This window comes from Trachemys scripta, chromosome 10 (genome assembly GCF_013100865.1).
Source record: "Trachemys scripta elegans isolate TJP31775 chromosome 10, CAS_Tse_1.0, whole genome shotgun sequence".
NCBI lineage: Eukaryota > Metazoa > Chordata > Testudines > Emydidae > Trachemys > Trachemys scripta.
Genome location: NC_048307.1, coordinates 85511971 through 85537326, shown reverse-complemented (window position 1 = coordinate 85537326; position 25356 = coordinate 85511971). Strand labels below are relative to the sequence as shown.

General features: G+C 44.8%; 1 protein-coding gene across 4 annotated transcripts in view; it reads right to left on the bottom strand.

Annotated features, from left to right (window-relative positions):
* The window catches only part of TP53BP1 (tumor protein p53 binding protein 1), a 70317-nt gene that overhangs the window by 40524 nt on the left and 4437 nt on the right, over positions 1–25356 (bottom strand). For 3 of the 4 annotated variants that reach the window (XM_034783554.1, XM_034783552.1, XM_034783553.1), the window contains 5 exons: positions 23195–23379; positions 21080–21206; positions 18094–18188; positions 11570–11775; positions 9076–10378 (listed from right to left, as the gene is read on the bottom strand). In XM_034783554.1, coding sequence (XP_034639445.1) covers positions 9076–10378; positions 11570–11775; positions 18094–18188; positions 21080–21206; positions 23195–23379 — 1916 coding nt within the window. Of the gene's footprint in view, positions 1–5665; positions 5691–9075; positions 10379–11569; positions 11776–18093; positions 18189–21079; positions 21207–23194; positions 23380–25356 lie in introns of those variants that run through there. The other variant, XM_034783555.1, reaches the window with a different exon arrangement.

Sequence of the window (25356 nt, the reverse complement as noted above, 5' to 3'; positions counted from 1 at the left end):
GTTCCACCGACACAAGATGACACTGAACAGCTCACTGATACACTCCCACCAACAACACAAGAAGAACTACTCCACATGGACTCCTCCTGAGGGTCAAAATGACAGTCTGGACCTATACATAAAATGCTTCCGCCGATGTGCACAGGCAGATATTGTGGAAAAACAACATCGCTTGCATCATAACATAAGTCGTGCAGAACGCAATGCCATCCATAGCCTCAGAAACAACCCTGACATTATAATCAAAGAGGCTGATAAAGGAGGTGCTGTTGTCATCATGAACAGGTCTGACTACCAAAAGGAGGCTGCCAGACAACTCTCCAATACCCAATTCTACAGGCGACTTTCCTCAGATCCCACTGAGGAATACACTAAGAAACTGCACCATCTACTCAGGACACTCCCTACACTAACACAGGAACAAATCAACATAGAATAACCCCAACCGGGGTTCTAAGGGTATCTACTACCCAAGATCCACAAACCTGGAAATCCTGGATGCCCCATCATCTCTGGAATTGGCACTCTCACTGAACGATTGTCCGGATATGTGGACTCTCTACTCAGACCCTATGCCACCAGCACTCCCAGCTATCTCCGTGACACCGATTTCCTGAGAAAATTACAATGCATTGGTGATCTTCCAGAAAACAACATCCTAGCTACCATGTATGTGGAGGCTCTCTACACAAACATCCCACACACAGATAGAATACAAGCTGTCAGGAACAGTATCCCTGATGACACAGCAAAACTGGTTGCTGAGCTCTGTGACTTTATCCTCACGCACAATTATTCCAAATTTGGTGATAATATATACCTCCAGACCAGTGGCACTGCTATGGGCACCCGCATGGCCCCACAATATGCCAACATTTTTATGGCTGACCTGGAACACTTCCTCAGCTCTCGTCCACTCACGCCCCTTCTCTACCTACGCTACATTGACGACATCTTCATCATCTGGACCCATGGGAAGGAGACTCTGGAAGAATTTCATCATGATTTCAACAGCTTCCACCCCATCATCACCCTCAGCGTGGACTAATCTACACAGGAGGTTCACTTCCTAGACACCACGGTACAAATAAGTGACGGTCACATTAACAGCACCCTATACCGAAAACCCTCCAACCGCTATGCCTACCTTCATGCCTCAAGCTTCCATCCCAGACACACCACACAATCCATCGTCTACAGCCAAGCGCTGAGGTACAACCACATTTGCTCCAACCCCTCAGACAGAGACCAACACCTACAAGATCTTCACCAAGCACTCTCAAAACTGACATGAGGAAATAAGGAAACAAATCAACAGAGCCAGAAGTGTACCCAGACACCTCCTACTGCAAGACAAGCCCAAGAAAGAAACCAACAGAACTCCACTGGCCATAGCCTACAGTCCTCAGCTTAAACCGCTCCAACACATCCTCAGCGATCTACAACCCATCCTGGACAATGATCCTTCACTTTCACAGACCTTGGGAGGCAGGCCAATCCTCACCCACAGGCAACCCGGCAACCTTAAGCATATTCTCACTAGCAACCACACACCGCACCATAGTAACTCTAACTCAGGAACCAATCCATGCAACAAACCTCGATGCCAGCTCTGCCCACATATCTAAACCAGCGACACCATCACAGCTACAATATCACCAGTTCATTCACCTGGACGTGCACCAATGTTATACAAGCCATCATGTACCAGCAATGCCCCTCTGCTATGTACATTGGCCAAACTGGACAGTCCCTATGTAAAAGGATAAATGAACACAAGCCAGATATTAGGAATGGCAATATACAAAAACCTGTAGGAGAACACTTCAACCTCCCTGGACGCACAATAGCAGATTTAAAGGTAGCCATCCTACAGCAAAAAAACTTCAGGATCACACTTCAAAGAGAAACTGCTGAGCTTCAGTTCATTTGCAAATTTGACACATCAGCTCAGGATTAAACAAAGACTGTGAATGGCTAGCCAACTACAAAAGCAGTTTCTCCTCCTCTGGTGTTCACATCTCAACTGCTAGAAGACTGCCTCATCCTCCCTGATTGAACTAACCTCGTTATCTCTAGACTGATTCTTGCCTGCATATTTATACCTGCCTCTGGAAATTTCCATTACATGCGTCTGACGAAGTGGGTACTCACCCACGAAAGCTTATGCTCTAATACATTTGTTAGTCTATAAGGTGCCACAGGACTCTGATGCTTTTTACAGATCCAGACTAACACTGCCACCCCTCTGATACTGCTCTGTAATGTTATTCTCCAAGATGTGTTGCACATGTCCAGTCCACTCAAGGTGTGCACACCGAATGTGTCAGCTGAGATTTTTCCTTTAGCAGTACCCATCAGGGCAGTGCATAGCCCTCCGCTTCCTCCTAGTGCTGCACGATGGTATAAAGGGTAGAGCTTTCCCCAACCCTGCTTAGTTTCCTCTTACCAGACAGACTCCAGTATAGAGGGGAAGGAGGGGGGTCCTGGAACGGACATGCACAGCACATCTCAAAGAACAATGGTTACAGATCAAGTTAGTAACCTTTTTTTCTACAATTGATTGCACATGTCCATTCCATTTCAGGGGACTCAAAAGCAGTTCAATCTGGAGGTGGGATCGGAGTCTACCTAAATAATGATTGAAGGACGTCCAAATTTGGCATTGTCTCTAGCCTGTTGAGAGACGGCACAATGAGATGCAAAAGAATATACTGATGACCAAGTTGCAGCTCTAAAAACATCCTGTATAGGTATTTGAGCTAGAAATGTTACAGAAAATGCTTGTGATCTCATTGAGGGCAGTCTCACTCTGGTTAGTGTAGTAACACTGGCAACGTTGTAGCACAAACATATGCAGGAGGAAATCTAACGCGAGATTCATTGAGATGAGACTGGATCTTATCCGTGACTATCACGAACTGTTGTGAAGATGATCTAAACGATTTAGTCCTGTCCAAGTGAAAAGCTAACACTTTCCTGACATCCTAAGTGTTAAGTCCCTCCTCATCCTTATGAGTCTGAGGCTTAGGAAAGGAAGTTGGTAAGTATGCTACTGATTGATTGAGAAGTGAGAAACCAGTCTGACAGTAAATCATTGATAACTACTCTTAGTATGGTCTTCCAACCAATTGTGCACCCACCTTATGGTAATTTCATCTAAACCATATTTCCCTAGTTTGCTCATAAGAACATCATATGGGACTGCATCAAAAGCTTACTAAAATCCAGATATATCATGTCTACTGCTCCCCACATCCACTTCTATCCCCTTAAACAGATTAAAAGATGGCTAACTGGTAGGTCTCAAAATGTAATTGCAAACTAGAAATTATCAAACGGGTGTGTTTCTAGTGAGGTCACATAAGGATCAGTTCTTGGTCCTATGTTATTTAACATTTTATCATAAAACAAGAACCAGGGTCATCTAATGAAATTAATAGGCAACCAGTTTAAAACAAACTTAAGGAAGTACTTCTTCACACAATGCAGAGTCAACCTGTGGAACTCATTGCCAGGGAATGTTGTGAAGGCCAAAAATATAACTGGGTTCAAAAAAGAATTAGAGAAGTTAATGGGAGACAAATTCAGACTGGAAATAATATGTACATTTTTAACAACGAAGGTAATTAACTATTGAAACAGTTTACCAAGTGCCATGGGGGATTCTCCATCACTGAAAATTTTCAAAAATCAAGACTATGTTTTTCTAAAAGATCTGTTCTAGGAATTATTTCGAGGAAGTTCCGTCGCCTTGTTATACAGGTAGTCAGACTAGAGGATCACAACAGTCCCTTCTGGCCTTGGAATCTATGAATTTCCATATTCTACCCCCAATCAAATATCCACAGACATAACACGTCTCCATGTCTCTATTCCATCTCACTAAATAATGTGCTTATGATCTTCATCATACTTTCAAACTCCAGAAGTCTCTTCTCATTCACTGGATTGTTCCATCCTATTATGTGGTCATGTTTTTCAAACTTTTCACCAAGTTTGGTATTGAAGACACACACAAATAATGTTCAGTGATTTCATTTCATCCAAACTTCCCTCAAACACTTGGACTTACAGCTTCTGTTCAGGCACAAGGAAGTCTGCCACTTCGGGGATGCCTACACTGCAATTAAAAAACAGTGGCTGGCGCATACCAGCTGGCTTGGGCTAAAGGGATGTTTAACTGTGGCATAGATGTTTGGGTTCGGATTGCAGTCCAAAGTCTGAGACCCTACCACTTTGCAGAATCTTAGAGCCTGGGCTGCAGCCCGAGTCCACAACGCAATTAAACAGCCCCTTAGCCAGAGTCCTGCTAGCCTCAGTCAGTTGGCACTGGCCAGGCACGTTTTTAATTGCAGTATAGGTATACCTTTCCTTGACCTTTCCAAGGAGGGTCACATATTCCCAGTAGTTAGTGTTCCATGTCACAATAACTGAGGAAAAGGGGAGAGAGCCAAAAAGAATATAAAAGAAGTTGAAAAAGCTCTCAGGTAGAAGTTAAAGATGCCATAAAAGGCAACCAAAAAAAAAAAAAAAAAAAGGAAGGAAAATGTACATAAGTACTTTATTAGAGAACAGCAACAAAACTGATTAAGGGGCTAAACAGACTGACTAGGAAAGATTCAAAGAAATTAGTATATCTTGGCCAATTGAAGATTGATGGAGGAAGTGAGAGAGAAGAGAAAGATATAAAGCTATACAAGTCTTTGGAAAACAAAGAGGGAGTGGCACGATTTAGAATAGTAAGCAGTTATGGGCTGAAGTTAAGCAAGGGAAATTTAAGCTGAATGTCTTAAAAGACACAAGATGGGTGAAGTAATATCTTTCATTGGACCAACTTATAACCTCACCTACATTGTCTCTCTAATACCCTGGGACCACCATGGCTACAACATAGGAAAATTTGACAGTGAGATTACTACTTTACGTGTATATATATAATTTTTAAGAGCAGACCTAAAAAGACTAATCACCTGAACAAACAATGCAGAACAAGCTTTAGGGGACAATCCTGCAGGGGCCACTCATCCCCAGGGGATGGAATTTATCTAGTCCAATATTTTTATATGTTTCATTGGTCCAGGTCCCAGACTGCCCTATCTGAATCTGCCAGATGATTCACCAACATATACCTTCCTGCTGAGCAGTTAATTTAGCTCAACAGAATTATGCCACATTGTAAGATCTGCCATGATCACAGCAATATACATATTGCTATAATGGATGAGCCTACAAAGCACATAGTGGCTCATCTACCCAGAAAATCATTGTGAAGGTTTTTAGAATCATGAACTCAATCATGAAATATCGCTTTCACCCAAGATGCCTTGCACCTTCAAATTCTCAACCAGTTTGACCCTACATGTCAGAATGAAATCAAGAACAGCCTCTTCTCTAGTTATTTTCTCCATGTTCTGGAATAAAAAGTTGTCTCCAATGTTTTCCAAGAACTTGTTGGATAATCTGTGCTCTGCTGTATTATTTTCCCAACTGATATTTGTGTAGTTCAAGTCCCCCACCACCATCAAGTCCTGTGCTTTGGATGATTTTGTGTTAGTTTAAAAAAAAAAAAATCCACCACCTTTGTCTATTCTTCTTCCTAGTTAGGTGGTCTATAGTAAACCCCATGACATCACTCTTGGTTTTTTACCCCTTTTATCCTTACCCAGAGACATTCAACAGGTCTGCCTCCCATTTCTATCTTGACTAGGTAGATAGCCAGTCTGAAAAATAGAGATGAGGGTGGGGAGTAATAGGCACCTGTATAAGACAAAGCCCCAAATACTGTCACTGTCCCTATAAAATCAGGACATCTGGTTAATATTCCAGTCTTGTGAATTATCCCATAAAGTCTCTGATAACAATTATATTACAATTGTGATTATTCATTAGTATTTCTAGTATTTATACTGTTTATTCAATGCATAGACATCTAAGACGTTCATCAGTATTCCCTTCCATATTCCCTTGTCTTGCCTTTGTTCCTGCTATCATTGCCTATGTTCTCCTGGGATTGTGACTCTTCTCCCAGGTATCCATGTTCTGGACTTACTTGTGGGCTTGTGTGTTCTGCCCCCATCAAACCTATTTTAAAGCCCGCCTCACTTGGTTAGCCAGCCTGTATACAAAGATACCTTGGCACTTCTTTGATAGGTGGACCCCGTTTCTGCTCAGCAGTCCTTCTCAGAACAGAATCCCATGGTGGAGGAAGCTGCAGCACTCCTGGTAACACCATCCATGTATTCACCTGCAGAACGTGTCTGTCCCTGCCCAGACCCCTACCCTTGATCAGAAGGTTTGATGAGATCTTCACCTGAACCCCCAAATCCTTCTCCCTCACTCCCAGCACCCTGTAGTCACTTCTGATCTGCTCAGGATCATACTTCGCAGTATCATTAGTGCCCACGTGGATGAATCTTAGAACCACAGGTCTAGAAGGGACCGCAAGAATCATCTAGTCTAACCCCCAGTCAAGATACAGGATTTGTTGAGTCTAAACCACCCAAGACAGATGGCTATTCAGCCTCTTTTTGAAAACCTTCAACGAAGGAGCTTCCACGACTTCTCTAGGCAGTTTGTTCTGTTCTCACCGTTAGGAAGTTTTTCCTGAGATTTAATCTAAAACTGTTATAGTTTGAACCCATTGCCTTTTGTCCTGCCTGTGGGAAGAGAAAAAACAGGTTTTTCTCCATTGTGTTTATGGCAGCCTTTCAGGTATTTGAAGACCACTATCATGTCCCGCCCTTAATCTCCTCTTTTCCAAATTAAAGATACCCAGGTCTTTCAGCCTTTGCTCATATGGCCTGCATTCCATCCCTTTGGTCATCTTTGTAACTCGCCTCTGGATCTTTTCCAGTTTCTCTACATCATTTCTATACATCGGTGACCATAACTGGACACAGTACTCCAGCTGAGGCCTAACCAGCATCAAGTAGAGCGGTATTATCATTTCCTGTGACTTGCATACTAGGTCTATGTTAATGCAACCCAAAATTGCATTTGCTTTTTTTGCAACAGCATTGTATTGCTGACTCATGTCAAGGTTGTGATCCACCACAACTCCCAGATCCTTCTCAGCAGTGCTGCCGCCAAACCAGTTGTCCCCCATTCTGTATTTGTGCATTTGTTTTTTCTTCCCTAAGTGTAGCACCTTATATTTGTCTTTGTTGAATTTCATTTTGTCGTCTATAGCCCAGTTCTCCAATTTTATCAAGATCCCTCTGAATTTTAGCTCTATCCTCCAAAGTCCTCTCCAGTTGGATTGCTTCCTTAACCTTGTAGGTCTCCATATACATATTTTCAATGAGTTTCTGATGTGCATGGATGCTCTTGAGCTTGGCCACCTCCTCCTGTGGCTCTTCCATCTGCTGCCTGAGAGATTCTACCACTAGGCACCTGCCACACTGCATGCTCTGGCCAGCCTGGCTTTCTATGATGGGGAAATAAAGGTCACAGCCTCTGCAAATCCACACCAAGACTTGGGTAGAGGCATCCATGGTCAGGTTCTCTGTCTGAACACAAAAAGAACAGGAGTACTTGTGGCACCTTAGAGACTAACACATTTATTAGAGCATAACAAATTATAAATGTGTTAGTCTCTAAGGTGCCACAGGCACTCCTGTTCTTTTTGCGGATACAGACTAACACGGCTGCTGCTCTGAAACCTGTCTGAACACAGTTGCAGATGGAGGAGCCAGGAGCAGTGTTGGTATTAGTGATACAGCCTTTCCAAACCATGGTGATTCCATTATCTCTCTCCTACAAGCCCCCCTTCACTGCCTAGTCTTAGTGGGAGCCTCATCTACCTCAAAAAGAACAGGAGTACTTGTGGCACCTTAAATCTACCTCAAAGTTACTCTTTTCTTCCCAACAAGAAAAGAAACTCAACATGAAAATGCAAAGAGACTACTATGAAAGCAATAGAGAGAGGCCTGGAGATATGATTACTCTCTATAAATACATCAGAGGGATAAATACCAGGGAGGAAGAGGGAGTTATTTAAGTTAAGCATCAAGGTGGACACAAGAACAAATGGCTATAAATTGACCATCAACAATATTAAGCTCGAAATTAGATGAAGGTTTCTAACCATCAGAGGAGGCAAATTCTGGAACAGCCTTCCAAGGGTAGCAGTGGGGGTAAAAATCCTAACTGGCTTCAAGACTGAGCTTGATAAGTTTATGGAGGGGATGGTATGATGGGATTGCCTACGATGGCATGTGGCCCATCGGCAACTGCCAGTAGCAAAAATCCCCAAAGGCTGGAGATGGGACACTGGATGGGGAGGGCTCTGAGTTATTACAGAGAATTCTTTCCCAGGTATCTGCCTGGTGGATCTTGCCCACAAGCTCAAGGTCTAACTGATTGCCATATTTGGGGTCGGGAAGGAATTTTCCCCCAGGTCAGATTGGCTGAGACCCTGGGGTTTTTCACCTTCTCTAGCATGGGTCACTTGCAGGTTTAAACTAGTGTAAATGGTGAATTCTCTGTAACTTGAAGTCTTTAAATCATCATTTGAGGACTTCAGTAACTCAGCCAGAGGATAGGGGTTTATTTCAGGTGTGGGTGAGGTTCTCCTGCATACTGCAGGTCAAAGGTCAGACTAGGTGATCATGATGGTCCCTTCTGACATTAAAGTCTATGAGACTCCCACAGGAGTCCCCTCCCTTCCGTGCTTAATTTTTTCACTAGGAACAAAAGCACTAAGTCTTAAAAATCCTTGAGCATTTGCCAGTGTGAGAGTGTTGTGTGTTTTCAAGGTTGTGTGGCAACAGAATCCCAGAATAATAGAGTGAGGAAGTGGTTAGGAAAGAAGGAAATGGGAACCCACAGAAGTTACCTTAGTGTTGAGGATGGTATCAGCAGAACCAAGAAGAGAAAAAAATGCACGTTATGCAAATAGTATCAAGTCCTGGAGCAGCTCTACACTTAGATACCACTGCAACACAATATGCCCCTTAGATAGCATGGGATTAGCCCTACTGGGGAAGCTTTGAGAATTACACAAACCTGTTCCTCTGCATTACAAACACACATTACAGAGAGACAGCAGAACTACCACATTAAATCACTTACCACTGGATAGACAGGGGGATTGCTCAGTTGCCCTCTCCTCTTCCTGCTCCAGATTACTTGTTTTAAATGGTTTTTCAGGCATATCCGCTGCCTTCTCCAAGGTCATCAGAAGTGGCTGCTGGCTCTCCTGCGGTGTTGCTGGCACTTCAACCCCTCTCTCTAAAGGAGCTGGAGGTGGCTGCTCATCCTTCTGAACTTGCTTCAATTCCAGGTCACCTTCAGCTTGACTCCTGTTTCCTTGACTGCCTGGACACTTTTTGGCACATGATGCTAATCCTGGGGCAACATCCACCTTTACCTGGGGCCATGAGCTTTCCTGCTGTTGCAATGACTCTCCCACAAAAGGCTGAGGGGGAACTTCACTGAGCTTTGGCACATCTTCTGGAGCAGCCTTCAGGGACAGATCCTTCATGCTTTTAACTTCAGTGACCACATTAAAATCTTTAGATGTTTCTTTTTTCCTGGTCTCTAGATCCATCTGTACCAACCCATGGCTCAGGTCACATAGTTTTTCTGAGTTTTTGCCAAAAGCCTCACTGGATTCCACTTCCATCACTTCCTGGCCTTCATGTTCCTGCGTTTCCCTTAGAAGAATCAGCCCCTGGGACAGAGTTAGAGGGTCAAAGGATCCCTCTTCATTTAGCTGCTTCTCTTCTGCCTGCCTTTCTCCTCCTTGTTCCTCACATAGAGTCCTAGGGACTGCTTCAAACTCAGACGCCTCTCCTGATAACTCTTCCTTGATCTCAGTCAATGCTTCTTGACCCAGAGTGTGTGATGAAGTCTCAGACTGAACAGACAGAGTTGCAGCTGTCTGGCTTCCAGAATCACATGTGAGATCAATGCAAGCCATCTGTGCTACAGACCCTTCTGCTGCTACACCTTCAGCAACAGGACAAATGGTAGGTTCTCCTGTAGCCCACACAGCCTCTCTTTTCAGCTTTTCACAGTTCTCACTGAGCGGGGCTTGGCTGTCCTCACTCAGCCTTAGTTGCATGCTGTAACTTTCTGTGGAATAGGGTTTCAGCTCTGAAGCTTGCAGTGTAGAATCCATCTCAGTCTGTGTGTTTTCACTGTCTTGGTTGATTTTCAGAGAGCTTGTGTTGCCTTCTGTCCTAATGGGCTGACTGCATTCACTTGCAGAGAGTACTAGCTTACAGGACAATTCAGGATCTCCTGTGGGGATCTTTGGCAGAGCCTCTGTGGTTTCAGAGACATCTGCTGGCAAACATGAACCCGGTAAAACTCCACCCTTCTCTTCTCCACTAGGCTTCTCCTCCAGACTCGGAGTTGAAATAAAAATATCCTAAAAAGGATAAAAAGAGAAGAAAAATTAAGAACTCTATAGTTCACATTCTTCTAGCCAGCCTACATGCTTGGCATCTGATCCATCTATTAGGCACCCAAACAGCACACAAGCAGCCCCATCTCCTAGTAAGGGACCTGGGTTCAGGGACACAGAAAATTCATCCAGAAGCTCAAGTTTTAAGGGGACTATTTTCCACTTCTCTGAGCAATAACTGCCCTCCTGCTGGGAAGGCACGTAACCATCATTCATCATCATCATCTCCTCAAAAGAAATGAGTGTGTAGTCAGAGGTGCGATCATTGATACCTCTTTGATCTCACATGACCCCACCCCAGCATAAACACAGGGAAGGAAGAAAGGTGGTATGTTGCCAGCTGGGTGCTAGGAAGCTATGCTCTATTAAGTTTTTCTACGGCACAAACCAGCCACAATATCAGAGCACCAAAGTCACCTTTTCCTCAGGAAGAGAGGTTATTAACTGGTGTGTCCTGGTTAAATTCTCCCAATAGAACCTTAACCCCCCCACCCCCACCATCACTTGCTCTTAGGTGGATGAAAATAAGTCTTGTCATAAAGAAGCCCCAGATGAGTCCACAATTCAAAAAGGGTAGCTCACTTCCTGTAGCAAAAGATGCAAGACCAAAATGACATTAGACAGGAAATTCTTAAAGGAAAACTGCAATGATTAGTTATAGCCCTTAAAAGACTATGTTTTAAATGCAGTACTACAAAATATCAGTGCTTCACTCTCCATAATAAAGACAGGTCTCTCACAGCCCCCATTTTACTGACATATCCCAGCAGAAGACTAGCCCAAGGATGTAGTTTGAGACATAGGATATGCAAATCAGAATCAGAAAGAGACTTCCAAAGACATTGTAAAGAGAATGTCACGTGTTTCCTAGGACAGACTAAAAAAAGACCAAGAATAAATCAGATAAGAGTCTCTTAAATCACATTGCAGTTTTCTTATAAGAATACAGTGGTACATGGTGGGTGTAACAGAATACCATAGAATAACTAGTGGGGATCAGGAAGATCTCTACAGCCAACTAAGCAGGAGAACCCCACACCTCAGGGTACAGGGAATGAGCCAGAAACCAATCCCCTACAATTAACCATGTACCAAAACTTAAGGGAACATGGTACAGGAAGAAACTGAGGGGAGAAATTCCACTTCAATACCCACATGGGAAAACTCTGGTTGTGATGGTATAGGGAAGGATCCAGGAACAAAGGCTGGGGCGCTCTGGGATACAGGAGTTGAAACCTGTGGTAGTACATGCGGTCCTGGTGGGAGAGGTGGATTGCCAACCTCTACTGGCTCATCTCCTCTCTGCTTCTCCTGTAGAAGGTCTCCTCCTTCTGCTGGAGCAGATATATCCATCTGCTCATCTGATTTGAAAGAGGGAAATTAAAAAGTTAATTATAGCTGCAAGCAACACCTTAAAATTAAGATTGCCTAACATATTCCATTAAAAGATCCTGTTTTTAGTTGCTGATAGCTTTGCAAAACTAACCGTTTGGGTTGACATTTTTCATGAGGCATCTGCCTCAAGCTGAATTATTTTGGGAAGAATCAACAAAAATGGTTCAGCCATTTCCTAGGACCAGGCTAGGAAACAGTATGTTTTGCCCATGTAAAAAAAATTCATGCAACCATTTTGTTAGAGAAATTCTAGCACATCTCTGTTTTGAATAAGGGACTTGAGATTTGCCAAAGGGTTTGACCTGGTGTCAGGGATGTCCCTGCGAAAATAAACCTAAATGTACCCATGTTATAACCCCGGGGGGGAGGGGGGGGGGAACACGACAAGGACACAATCTGTTTGCACATGCTCAGTAAAGGTTTGTAGAGTCTGGCAGCATTATTCTCCCACACTGAGCATGCTCCATCCCCACCCAGCTCCTAAATGTCAACTGAACCATGCATGCACCATACCACGGAGCAACTGAGCACATTCCATTTCAGGGCTGTGCAGGATTTTTCCTGCAATGGTTCCTCCCAGTGACTGGGGTCTGCTATGGCACTGGGCACCAAAACAGGGCAGGGGGGGGAAGTGTCTTCAGTGTTCTCTCGAATTTCAAGCCAAAAGGCACCGTTATGACCATCTTCTCTGACCTCTGGTATAACACAGGCCAGAGAATTGCACCCAGTGATTCTTGCATCCAGCCTGTAACTTCTGGTTGGGCAGCAGCAGATCTTTTAGAAAAGAGACAGCCAATCTTGATCTAAAGACTCCAAGTGCAGGAGAACCCACCAAAGCCCTGGGGAAATTGTTCCAAGGGTTAATTACAGTACAAATAGAAAAAAAATCTGAATTTATCTAGCTTCAGTTTCCAGCCACAGGATTTTAAGATCTATTGTAGGTCTTTTATGGTCCCCATTATCAGAACATCCAAGCACCTAAAAGTTTTAATGTAATTATTCTCCCACACAGCTGTTGTGCAGTAAGGAAATGTTATCCCCATGTCACATATGGAGAACTGAGGTAGAGAGACACTAATGGTAAAATTTTCAAAGATCTCCAAGTGCCATTTTCAAAAGGACTTAGAAGTCTAAATCTTACTGAGTCAACAGGCTTTAGGCTCCTACATGCCTATGCCATTTTCAAAAGTGACAGGCTTTTTTTTTTTTTTTAATTTTACCCAAGATGACTTGCTCAGAGCAGAGAATAAACCCAGATCCCCCAAGTCCTAGGCTAGCACCATGACTGTTAGATCATCCTTCTTTTCAGTGTCTTCTATTAGCATCCAGGCAGCACTGAGGAAAAAAGCAGGAAGCAATGAAAAGACTTGGAGAGGGGGCAAAGAAACAGGGATAGATAGATCCAACCGTTAGAGAACATTTCCTTCCAGGGCCTGGAAATGAACCCAGGATTCCAGAGTCAAGACATTCTTCTGCTGTCAAACAAATAGCCATGAACTCACCAGCAAAACACGTGTTCTCCCCCTGCCAGTGGATTATCTACATGGAGGATAACAGCCTACTGCTGTTACCAGTTAGTTATTCAGTTAGCTCAAGTTGTAGAGATCTGTGTTGTGGAACTAAAGGTCCCAACATTGCTGACAACCTATAAGGGGATCAATATTTATCTATATGATTGAATTTGTGCATTTTTCAGTTGTCTGGCTTAAAAAAAAAAAAAAAACTACCCCCCCCTTGGGAAATTGCATTAAAAATGTTTAGGGCCCTACCAAATTCACAGCCATGAAAAACACATCACGGACCATGAAATCTGGTCTTTTACCCTATACTATACAGATTTCACGGGAGGAGACCAGTGTTTATCAAATTGGGGGTCTGGACCCAAAAGGGAGTTGCAGGGGGAGGGTCACAAGGTTATTTGGGGGCAGGAAGGGTGTATTGGCACCCTTACTTCTGCACTGACTTCAGAGCTGGGCAGCCAGAGAGTGGCAGCTGTTGGCCGGGCGCCCAGCTATGAAGGCAGTGCCCCACCAGCAGCAGCGCAGAAATAAGGGTGGCAATACCACATCATGCCACCCACCCTTACTTCTGCGCTGCTGATGATGGCAGCTCTGGCTCCAGAGCTAGGCTACCGACCAGCAGCCGCTGCTCTCCAGCTGCTCAGCTCTGAGGGCAGCGCTGCCAGCAGCAGCGGCAGCGCAGAAGTAAGGATAGCAGTACCGTAACCTCCCTGTAAACGTCCGGTGCGGGGGTCGGGCCCTCTCAGGGGCCGTCGGGGGCCCAGGCCGCCTCACTACACGGCCTGGATCGGTCTCAGGGTTCCGCCCCTCTGGCAGGGACTAGGCCAAAGGTACACGGCCTCTGCAATGAGCTCCTGCTCTCTGTCAGGGTCCGGCAGTAACTCAGGCCCGGGCTCCGGCCCTCACTGCCGGAGCTGGGGATTACAAAGTCAGTCAAGCCCCGCGCTAGCTCAGGGCGGGGCAATAAACAATAGTTCGGGCGCTCAGCTCCGTGGATCAGGAGCTGAGCCCTGACAAACTCAGGGCGCCCCAGGCCCTTATTCAGGGGAGGGCAACCCCCAATAGTCCAGGGCGCTCAGAACCTTCCTTCAGGCTGAGCAGTAAAGTCAGGGGTTCAGGCCCGGCCCTCAATCAGGGCGGGGCAACAAACAATAGTCCAGGGGCTCAGGACCTTCCTTCAGGCTGAGCAATAAAGTCAGGAGTTAAGGCCCGGCCCTCAGTCAGGGCGGGGCAACAAACAATAGTTCAGGGGCTCAGGACCTTCCCTCAGGCTGAGCCCAGGCAGAGTTAGTAGGCCCAGGCCCTCAGTCAGGGCGGGGCAACAAACAATAGTTCAGGGGCTCAGGACCTTCCTGCAGGCTGAGCCCAGGCAGAGTTAGTAGGCCCAGGCCCTCAGTCAGGGCGGGGCAACAAACAATAGTTCAGGGGCTCAGGACCTTCCTGCAGGCTGAGCCCAGGCAGAGTTAGTAGGCCCAGGCCCTCAGTCAGGGCGGGGCAACCACCAATAGTTCAGGGGCTCGGGCTCAGGTCTGGGTATCAGGAGCTGAGCACGGACAAACTCGGGACGCCCCAGACCCTCAATCAGGGTGGGGCAACAAGCAATCGTTCAGGGCCGCAAACAATAGCTCAGTCGCGGTGCCAGAGTGCTGGCTGGAGGGGGAGGCTGCCACCCGTTAAGTGGGGTGGCAGGGGGGACACAGGCCCACCCACTCCACTGTGTCCCAGCCCGGGGCCCTAAGAGCGGCAGTCAGTCTGCCGCTGTGTCGGTGGGGTCCTGACCGCAACACACCAACATTGGTTCGCTCTCTGTTGTAGCTAGACTGGGGTCAGCTACCCCCGGGCTGCTTTCCATTTCCCCCTCCATTTGTACCTGCTCCCCGCTGGGCTCGGCAGCGGGGTCCCACACCATGGGTTCCTCAGTTCGCAGAGGGTCGTCTGGGTCGGGTTGCTCCTCCGGTCTCCGGTAAAGGGGGCGCTCGGGCCCCTCCTCGGGGTACCGTGCTCGGGGCAAGGGTGGCCAGTCTACGTCGGGGTACCTTGCTTGGGGAAGGCTTGGCCAATCCGCGTCGGGGTACCTTGCTTGGGGAAGGCTTGGCCAATCCGCCTCGGGATACCTGGCTCTGGGGAGGTCCGGTCGGTCGGTGTCCGGGTATCTGGCTCTGGGGAGGCTCGGTCCGTCCGCGTCCGGGTACCTGGCTCTGGGAAGGCTTGGTCTAGCCGGAGCTCGCACCGGCACGTCTGGCCTCTCCGGCCGCTGGGCTCTAACTGAGGGCTGGGGCCTGGCTCTTATACTTCCTGTCCCGCCCCTTGACTTCCGGGGGGCGGGAACAGGTGGCGGTGGCTCCGCCCAGTTGGGTGCCAATTCAGGCTCCTCTCCCTCAGGGGCCGTCGGGGCCCAGGCCGCCTCACTACACTCCCCTACAATAACCTTGTGACACACAACTCCTTTTTGGGTCAGGACCCCTTCAATTACAACACTGTGAAATTTCAGATTTAAATAGCTGAACTCATAAAATTTATGATTTTTAAAACCCAAGGACCATGAAATTGACCAAAATGGACTGTGGATTTGGTAGGGCCCTAAAAAAAAATCTTAAAAGAACACTAAGGTAGCAAAGTCATGAACTTAGAAGTTAGGAAGTGTAAGTTTAAGGTTGCAAAGGCAACCTTAAACTTACTTACACTTCCTAACTTCTAAGTACATGACTTTGCAACCTTAATTCAGCCCCCTTCTGTGGATCCATGATGATAATACAGACTTTAAATCACATATTTTTCCATAGGACCCGTCTTCTTCAGTGCACAGGCAGGATGCTGCTTAGGGAATGAAAGAGGGTTGTGTAACAAATGAGGATGTTTTCTGTAGGATCCCTGCTTCTTTGGAAGGTGAACAAAGGGGACTGCAGGAAGAACAAAGAGTGTCTCATGGTATGATGGCATATACAAACCATACACTGGGCAACAAGGGGTTCAGGAGCTGCTCTGAGCTCAGCACAGACTGGAGAAGAAGTTAAAAGGAGCAGAACAGCTCGCCTGTGGGCAGGCCAGGGGAGAGGACCTACACCTTGCAGCTCCTGAGGGAAGGCAGGATATCTCCCATGCACAGCTGTGTGAAGGTTCCTCCCTGAGGGAAGAGAGGACCTACTTTTCATAAACTCTGACAGGGAGGCATTTCCCTCTCTCACATACTAACCCAGTTTGTGTGTATTGATTCTGTGTTTTGTTTATAGACTGCCCCTGACGGGGAGAGACTTAGAACTGAACTGGCCAGAGGTCCAAGGCATGACAGGAAGCAGCTGATGCCCCAAAAAGGAGAAAGCTGCCATGCCCGGACACAAGGAGGTGCCATGCAGTGAGCTGACCCCCTTCACGCTTTCCTGTACAGACTGTGAACTGTGGACAGAGGGATGATAGGAAGTGGCCCAGGGAAGGCAGCCTTAAGGCACTCCTGGGCATCAGACCTTTTTATTGCCCTTACAGAGCCCTGGGCTAGGGTGGGAAGGCCCAGCTCCCCTACCAAAAACCCCTCTGCAGATCAAAGGGCCTAAACCCCTGATTACTAGGCAATGCTCCCCACGTATGAAGACCACCACAAATGGTTAAGGCATTTGAATGTCATCCTAGAGAACTGGATTCTACTTCTGCCTTTTCCACAAAGCTCCTATGAGATGCTGAGCAAATCACTTAAATCAATCCTTTCACCAGTGGTCACTAGTAGTGTGGTTCTAATTTTCTGGGAGCCTAGCTTGAGACACCTGGGGCCACATTTGCGGAAATGCTGAGCTTTTCAACTGTAAGTGAAGTCCAAGGGATTCTGTGCTTTGAACATGAAAGTTGCTAAAAAATGCTAAGTACTATTTAAAAAAAAAAAAAATCAAAAAAAAAAAAATCAAGCTTTAGGCATCTCAAGTTGGGCACTCAGAATTAGTGAACACTTGATAACTTTGGCTTTAATGTCACTTTCTTGGTTCTTCATCTGTAAAATAGGGATAATACCACCTGACCTTGCATGGGTGCAGGTAAGAGAATCATCTGAAAATAATGTCTGAAGCCCTCAGATGCTACAATGAATACACCATAGCAATAGGGTTTGGATAGTATATGTTTTAATAAGGCCTGGAGTCACATTTTGAACAAGGATAAGAAAAATATCGAACAGTTACCCATTCATTGAGCACTGTCCTTTCCGTGTACTGAATGAGGCAGGGGTCCTGTGGAAACCAGTAGTATGTGATTATAAAATTGAAGACGGTATTATAATGCACAAGGGGTCTGAATTAAGGTATAGTGATTCTTTAATTTAGGTGTCGGCTCCCCACCCCTCCAATGCAATATATTTATACATAAGAGAAGAGGGATTCCTGCTGCCCTGCAGTACCTATCCTGTAACATGAATGCCTTGCCTCCAAGGGAGCACAACGGCAACTGACCCTCAGCATCCAATATTCAGTGCATCCCCACCTTACCAAGAGAAGAGGGAAACTAGCTGATGATGCCATACTCTTCATGTGCTATCTACCTTCTCCCAAAAGGTACAGGGAGAGCCACTGTGGGAATGGCCAATCGCATGTGCACTTAAGAAATCAATCAAGTTTGAAGACTCTGGGGGGAAGGGCTGTGCAGGAGGAGAAGGAGAGGCGCTTGTTACTCAGATTGCAATATGGAAATGATTCTAAGCGGTGTTTAAAGGAAGCTACACACACAGGCTGGAGGAGTACGTATAGGGAAAAGCCAAAACCAGATCAGTATTCACAGAAGTTTTACCTTTTGTTTCTTCCTGTTCGGTGGGACTGCTGGGGATGATAAGAGGATGGGATCCAAAGGCACCAGGAGAAGGAGTAATTAGGCCTGAAGAATAACTGCAGAGAGAAAAAAAATAAAGTCAAGTCACAGGTCAGTTAATGCTTTAGTTATTTCTCTTACTCCACAAGAGTAGCTCCAGCTTTTAAGAACAGGAGCCTGGTTCACCAGCTAAGACAACCAAGCCAATGAGCTTAAATCCCTCAAATTACTGTAAAGGGGTACAGGCAGGGGACCCGCAGCTCAGCTTCCATGTAGCAACAGTCTACAGATCACAACATGAAGTCCAAAAGCAGGGAGACTCCTACTTATTCAGACTGCAGTTAAAATAACTTGACGACAGATATGGAAACAAGCATTGTACTGACATATAGAAACAAAAACAAACTGTCAAGAATGGAGGAGACATCTAATTTAGTATCTTGTCTCAGATAACTTCTAATATTGGATACTTCTGAGGAAAGTGCAAGGAACTCTGGGGTAGAAAGTTATGCAATAACTTCCTCTCTGGGCAGGTTTCTTCCTGAGTTAATGGGCAGGAAGTTAATGGTTGACTTATGCTCTGTAGCATGTTCCCTTATTTATTAGCTCAGGTCCTTATATGCTCCCCATTATCAAAGTACCTGAATGCCTCACAATGTTTAATGAATTTACCCTCACAGTACCCCACAGCCGTAGGGAAATGCTGTTACTCCATTGTACAGATGGGGAACAGACAGACAGGCTAAGTGAGATGCAAGTGAGGTTCTTACCCACGAAAGCTTATGCTCCCAATACTTCTGTTAGTCTCAAAGGTGCCACAGGACCCTCTGTTGCTTTTCACAGATATGTTATACATTGTACAAAACTTTCCTCTCAGCAGCTTTAAACTGCTATCTTTGAGTTTAGCTATATCCGCGTGTTTTTTCTATTATGAGAAGAGATAAATGGGAATCATTCATACCATTTATTGTTTTGTATCCTTCTAACACATGAGGATGGAGTACCAGTTCTGAACTGTAGCCCAGGAAAAGGTGATAGTGGTGTGCAGGGGAAAGAAAAAAGCCATATTGGAGATAGCCAGGGATGGAATTTGAAGAGAGGAACTCCAGACAGCAGCTGTAAGCAGTCTGTTCAATGAATTTAGACATGAAGGGGAGAAAAGAGATGGGCCAGTAGCTGCAGAACTACATGGGGGTCAATGGTGGGGAGGTTTGTTTGTTTTAAAGGTGGGGGAGACTAAAGCATGCTTGTACAGTAGAAAGAGGAGAGAGACAGGTTAATAAGGACAAAGGGTGCAGAGAAGAATGGATGAAAGGGAGATTGGGACCTGGGTGGGGTTACGAGGGTAGGCTGAAGGGTTAGAGACCACCACCAGAGGATGAAAAGCTCTTGTTTCAATGATGGGGCAATGGGGAAAGTGGTGGGGAGGAAGGGAAGGCTGAGAAGTCTAATTTTGGCAGTTTTGTCGGGGCGGGGGGAGGGGGAGGGGAGAGAATCAGTAAGCTCCAGTGTAGAGAGTGAAGTGGGGCTGGGGAAGGTTTGAGAAAGGAGTCAAAGGTGGTGAACCAGTGAATGGGACTGCACACACAGGAATCTGAGTGGAGAAGCAGAGGGCTTGGCTAGGATGGTAGCATAACTGAAGGAGGAGAGACAGAACTGTAGTGGAGAAAGTGAGCATCGTCACAGAACTACTGCCAGATGTTCTGCTATGCGAATGTGGCAGTGGAGGATGCAGATGATGGGGAAGAGCTAGGGTGGGTCTTCTGATGGGAGAGAGGGGCAAAGGAGTCAAGGGTGGAGGGGAGTGTAGAATGCAGAGAATCGACAACCATGTCATGGGAAGAGACAACAAGGAGGAGCAGTGTTAGAGGAGAAGTCACTAACACTGATGGTCTGGAAGTCTCAGAAACATAAGATGGTGGGCAGCAGGCAAGAGGCAGATATCCTATCTTCAGAGAGGCCAGGTGATTGACAGAGTGGGGGACTCAGTGATGAAGAGATTAGTGCTTGGTGAAGATGTGAATGGCTATCCTAGGGAATGGGAGGATTGATCCAGGTTCGTAGGTCAAAAGAAGTGATCTGTTCTTTTACCAGAAGAGTTAGCTTTGTATCATCAGAGAACTTTGTCTGACCACAGTCAACTTTAGTACCAGTCAACTTCCCCCAATTTCTCCTAATTTAAACAATACACCTCCACCCTAGCCACAGAAAATTAATAAGGTGTTTCTGCATCAGAAGTATGGCTCCTCTGAATAAAATGGAGCCATTTCCTTTTGTGTAGGCTCTCCTTTCCCCAAATAGTTCCTCACTGCCTAACAAGTTTTAAACCCTCTTCTTTACATCACCATCTTCTCAGTCATAGGTGGACACTCTGAAGTATCAACGTTCAGTCAGCTTTGCACTGAAGTTTATTTCAGAGATAGCTAGCAAGGAGATCCTGAAGTGTGCATGGAGCCGGGGACACCTTCCCCAAGAAAGCTATTGGGAGTTCAGGAGAACTGATACAAGGTAAAAACAATTAGCTTAAATTTTTAGTTATCGCTTTGGAGGCCAAGACTGAACAGATTTTACAACTCCTCTACAGCCTGCAACTTGGCATAACCTGAATAGAACCAAAAGGCAAAAGGAGTATAATTCTCACACAAGCAGCACGAAGTCCCCACTCATCTAACAGAAAACCCGGTAAGGTCCCCTATTCTCCTTGAGGAAGGCTGAAAGGTTACTAATGAGCCCAGTGTCTTCCCCCCAACGGAAACCCGCGTGAAAAGCCAGAATTATACCTTATTAGCTATTAAGCTTCCAAGACTTCAGTTTGCAGAAAACCACATTACAATTTAATCCATGTTGGAAGATTTAACCCCACCTGCTCTGCTGGGCTGTTTGTCTCAGTGACTCATCCCATGCAGGACAAGTGCATATTAGAGGTGTTGATTGTGTGTTGTGGGGTTGTGTTTTGTTTTTTGCTTACGTGGAAAGACTCTCCTGACCAAGGGACCCCTGCCCAGAGAGATGCAGGAGGTGCAGAGTGCCAGCAGGGGTGCATGCCACGGAACCTCCCACTTCCACCCTGGTTATGGTACAGTCACTCTCTGAAGCTATTTGGAGCAAGAGGAAACAGACTGGATTATTATAAAGCAAGTTATAATAAAATAATAATACTAATATATGGAGATATACTTATCTCATTGAACTGGAAGGGACCCCGAAGGGTCATTGAGTCCACCCCCTGCCTTCACTAGCAGGACCAAGTACTGATTTTGCCCCAGATCCTTAAGTGGCCCCCTCAAGGATTGAACTCACAACCCTAGGTTTAGCAGGCCAATGCTCAAACCACTGAGCTATCCCTCCGCCCCTCACTTCTGTAAAGTTACCTCCCAGTTTGACAAAGACCAATATTCTCAGTGAGACAAAAAGGGATTTTGGAATCACAGGTCCAAGGCACATGAAATGCAAGCGTCATATGGCTAAGAGGTAAAAGGCTCGTTACTGGCTGGCAAAAGTGGCCTGCTCTCATATACTGGATTATAAATGTTTACATTAAAGAACGTAGGAAAAAATTCTCAATGGTTCCAATACCAGTTCAGCCAAATCAATGCTAGAACTGGTGGGAGCACTAGTGTAGACAAGGCTCTGGCAACAACAAAGAAGAAAAAACTTACTGCTTTTACCCTTTTCATTAGGGTAAGTAGATTTTACAACCAGAAGGTTTAACAATGTTTTAGCAGTTTAATGTTTAAAAATCACACCTTTTAGTTAAACCAGTGCAATTTTGTTTTGACCAGGCCTTTAAACCATGATCAAGTCACCTTTTTAACCTTCTTTTTAATAAGCCAAGTAGAATGTCTTAAGTCTCTCATGGTAAGTCATGTTTTACAGACCTCAATTCATTTTTGTGACTCTTTTCTGAAATCCCTCCAATTCTTCAATATCCCTTTGTCGTGTGGATACAAGAAGGGGACACAATATTCCAGTATGGGCTCACCAGTGCTATATATATGACAACCTCCCTATTCCTCCTCTATATACCCTTGTTCATACAGCCAAGTATTGCTAAACTTACTGAAAAGCAAGTCTAACTGAAATATGGTTAAAATGATTCTGGTTGCTGGAGCCTTTACACTAGCACTTGTACCAATTAGAATACCAGTTCAGCTGAACTAATAGGAATTTGGGGGATAAGTTTCCCCAACATGGACAAGGCTTAAAATATGTGCCCATACTTTTTCTGGTGTCACATAAAAGGATTAGCAGTTTTACTGCCATGCCTTTTTTTGGGGGGGGAAGAGGGGAGTGCAGGGAAAAGGGAGGAATGCTCAAACAACCCATTCTAATGGCATTATTATGATTCACTTCAGAACAACGAGAGAACATTTGAACGCTCCTCACACAGGAGAAGGCTGTGTTTTGCTTTCCAAAGTACTTTCACAAGAACAGAAACATTAGTTTAATCAAACACACTCAAAGCATTCTGCCAACTGTAACCTGCTTCCCTGTAAGTTGCTGTCAAAGGGCACATCTGCGCAGTAATATCCCTTAAAAAGTCCACACAGTCGAGATATTTAAACATTTCGCCATCTGGGATCCAGTTTAAATCCTGCATAAAGTCTTTCAAAACATAAGTAAAACCTACGAAGTCTTTATCCCAATTTCAGCTAGGTCCACCCCTCCTCTGAGGATCTGTTATCTTGTTACAGTTCAATATTTTTGTCCCAAATCCAAGCTGGACATAGCCCTTCCCACTGAGGAAGTGTCTTCTTGCTTTCCCAGCACCTCTTGCCTAGAGTTTGACCTTCTCCACCAGACTTCCCCTCTGATGACTTCCCCCTGCTGACTCAGGACCTCACAGGAGCTTTCTTACTCCTACAGTGTCTACAGGCAGCTGCAGATAACCACCCTTATAAGCCCCAGCTGCCTTCCCTCAAGTCCAGTGGGGGCAGCATATAATCAGTCCAGTTGCGCTGGACCCCACTTCCTTTTAAAGGGGCCAGTCACCCTGTGACAGATGCATAGCCCCCAGCTAAAAAACAGAACAGTGACTGCTCCCTTGGGATGGATACTTTGGCATTAGTTGGTCTGTTTTTACCTGTTGTGTGGCTCTGGGAAAACATATCTTCCTGAGTTGACAAAATCTCTGACTCCTGCAGACAAGGATCAGGTCTCTTCTCAGCAGGCAACTCACTTTCAAGCGTGTTGCAGACAGACATTTGTATCCTGCTGATCTCTTTGTGTTGTTGTGGAATTCTGGGAGAGCTAGACATAACCTCTGACCTGGGAAATTCAATTTATAGTAGTATTGCAGAACTATCATGAATATTTACCAGCCCCGGTACAAAAATCTAGTCACTTGTCCTCACCACAATGATAGCAGGAACAAATACAACATTTTTACCCATGTCAAAATACACCTGCCCAGTGTTAATATGGGGTGGGAGTAAGTAGAATTTAAAGCGGAGTTAAACACTTTATAATAAAAAGTAAACTCAAGGTTCGGATTTCAGCTCATTACATAAGTTGCAAATAGAATTTTAAAACATTACTTATTAGGGCTGTCGATTAATTGCAGTTAACTCATGCGATTAACTCAAAAAAATTAATTGCGATTAATCACAGTTTTAATCGCACTATTAAACAATAGAATACCAATTGAAATTTATTAAATATTTTGGATGTTTTTCTACATTTTCAAAAACATTGATATCAATTACAACACAGAATACAAAGTGTACACCACCGTTACACTACACCAATACAAAATGGCCACCATTCCAGGGGACATGCTTCCATGCTGATGACACTTGTTAAAAAAATTGTGACTGAACTCCTTGGGGGAGAGTCTCCTGCTCTGTGTTTTAGCTGCATTCTGCCATATATTTCATGTTATAGCAGTCTCGGATGATGACTCACAATGTTGTTCGTTTTAAGAACACTTTCACTGCAGATTTGACAAACGCAAAGAAGGAGGTACCAATGTGAGATTTCTAAAGACAGCTACAGCACTTGACCCAAGATTTAAGAATCTGAAGTGCCTTCCAAAATCTGAGAGGGACAGGCTGTGGAGCATACTTTCAAAAGTCTTAAAAGAGCAACACTCCGGTGCAGAAACTACAGAACCTGAATCACCAAAAAAGAAAATCAACCTTCTGCTGGTGACATCTGATTCAGATGATAAAAATGAACATGCATCCGTCTGCACTACTTTGGACTGTTATCGAGCAGAACCCGTCATCAGCATGGACGCATGTCCTCTGGAATGGTGGCTGAAGCATGAAGGGACATAAGAATCTTAAGTGCATCTTGTTCAGCCAGTTGCTCAGACAAACAAGTAGTAGGACTGAGTGGACTTGTAGGCGCTAAAGTTTTACATTGCACTCAAAACCAAAACAGTTATGTAACAACACAAAAAAAAAATCTATATGTGTAAGTTGTGCTTTCACAATAAGATTGCACTACAGTACTTGTATTAGGTGAATTGAAAAATACTATTTATTTTATTTTTACAGTGCAAATATTAATAAAAATATAAAGTGAGCACCGTACACTTTGTATTCTGTTTGTAATTGAAATCAATATATTTAGAAAAAGTGGAAAACATCCAAAAATATTTATATAAATGGTATTCTATTACTGTTTAATCAATTCATTTATTAATCTTTTTAATCGAGCGATTAGTTTTTTTAATTACTTGACAGCCCTATTACTTATTTAACAGGAAGCCGCTATCATGAAAATTGGACAATGCACGTGGAACCTAAAGAATATGCTTTGCCAGTTAACAGTGAAATTGGAGAGTTTCACCGTTGCAAGTTTTATAATTAAGAGTTATTAATAAAAACAACTTTTTTGGTTAAACAAAATTATAAAACTTTCAACAGTGAAACTCTCCAATACCCAACAGAGTATCATTAAACAAACACCCGAGAGACCACAGCCCATTCCCTGAAAACAGGGACAGTGACATGGGTTTCAAAATGTCCTTTAATAAATATGTTGCTTTCTAAAGTTAAAAATGAGACACTAGTATTTTCTTCTAGCCTATTGCATTGCCACATAAAAAAATAAAAATAAAAATAAAAGTCATATGACCATTTCCACCCCACCCCCCTCCCAGCCAGGAAAGGATGGGAGCTCTCCTCAGCCCCCATTACTGGGGCATTCAGCAACTTACACTGCCTGAGAACTTCCTACAGTGTGACAGGGCACTGAGCAGGAACTCCATCTGTCATCTCCCTTAATTGGAGCTGGTTA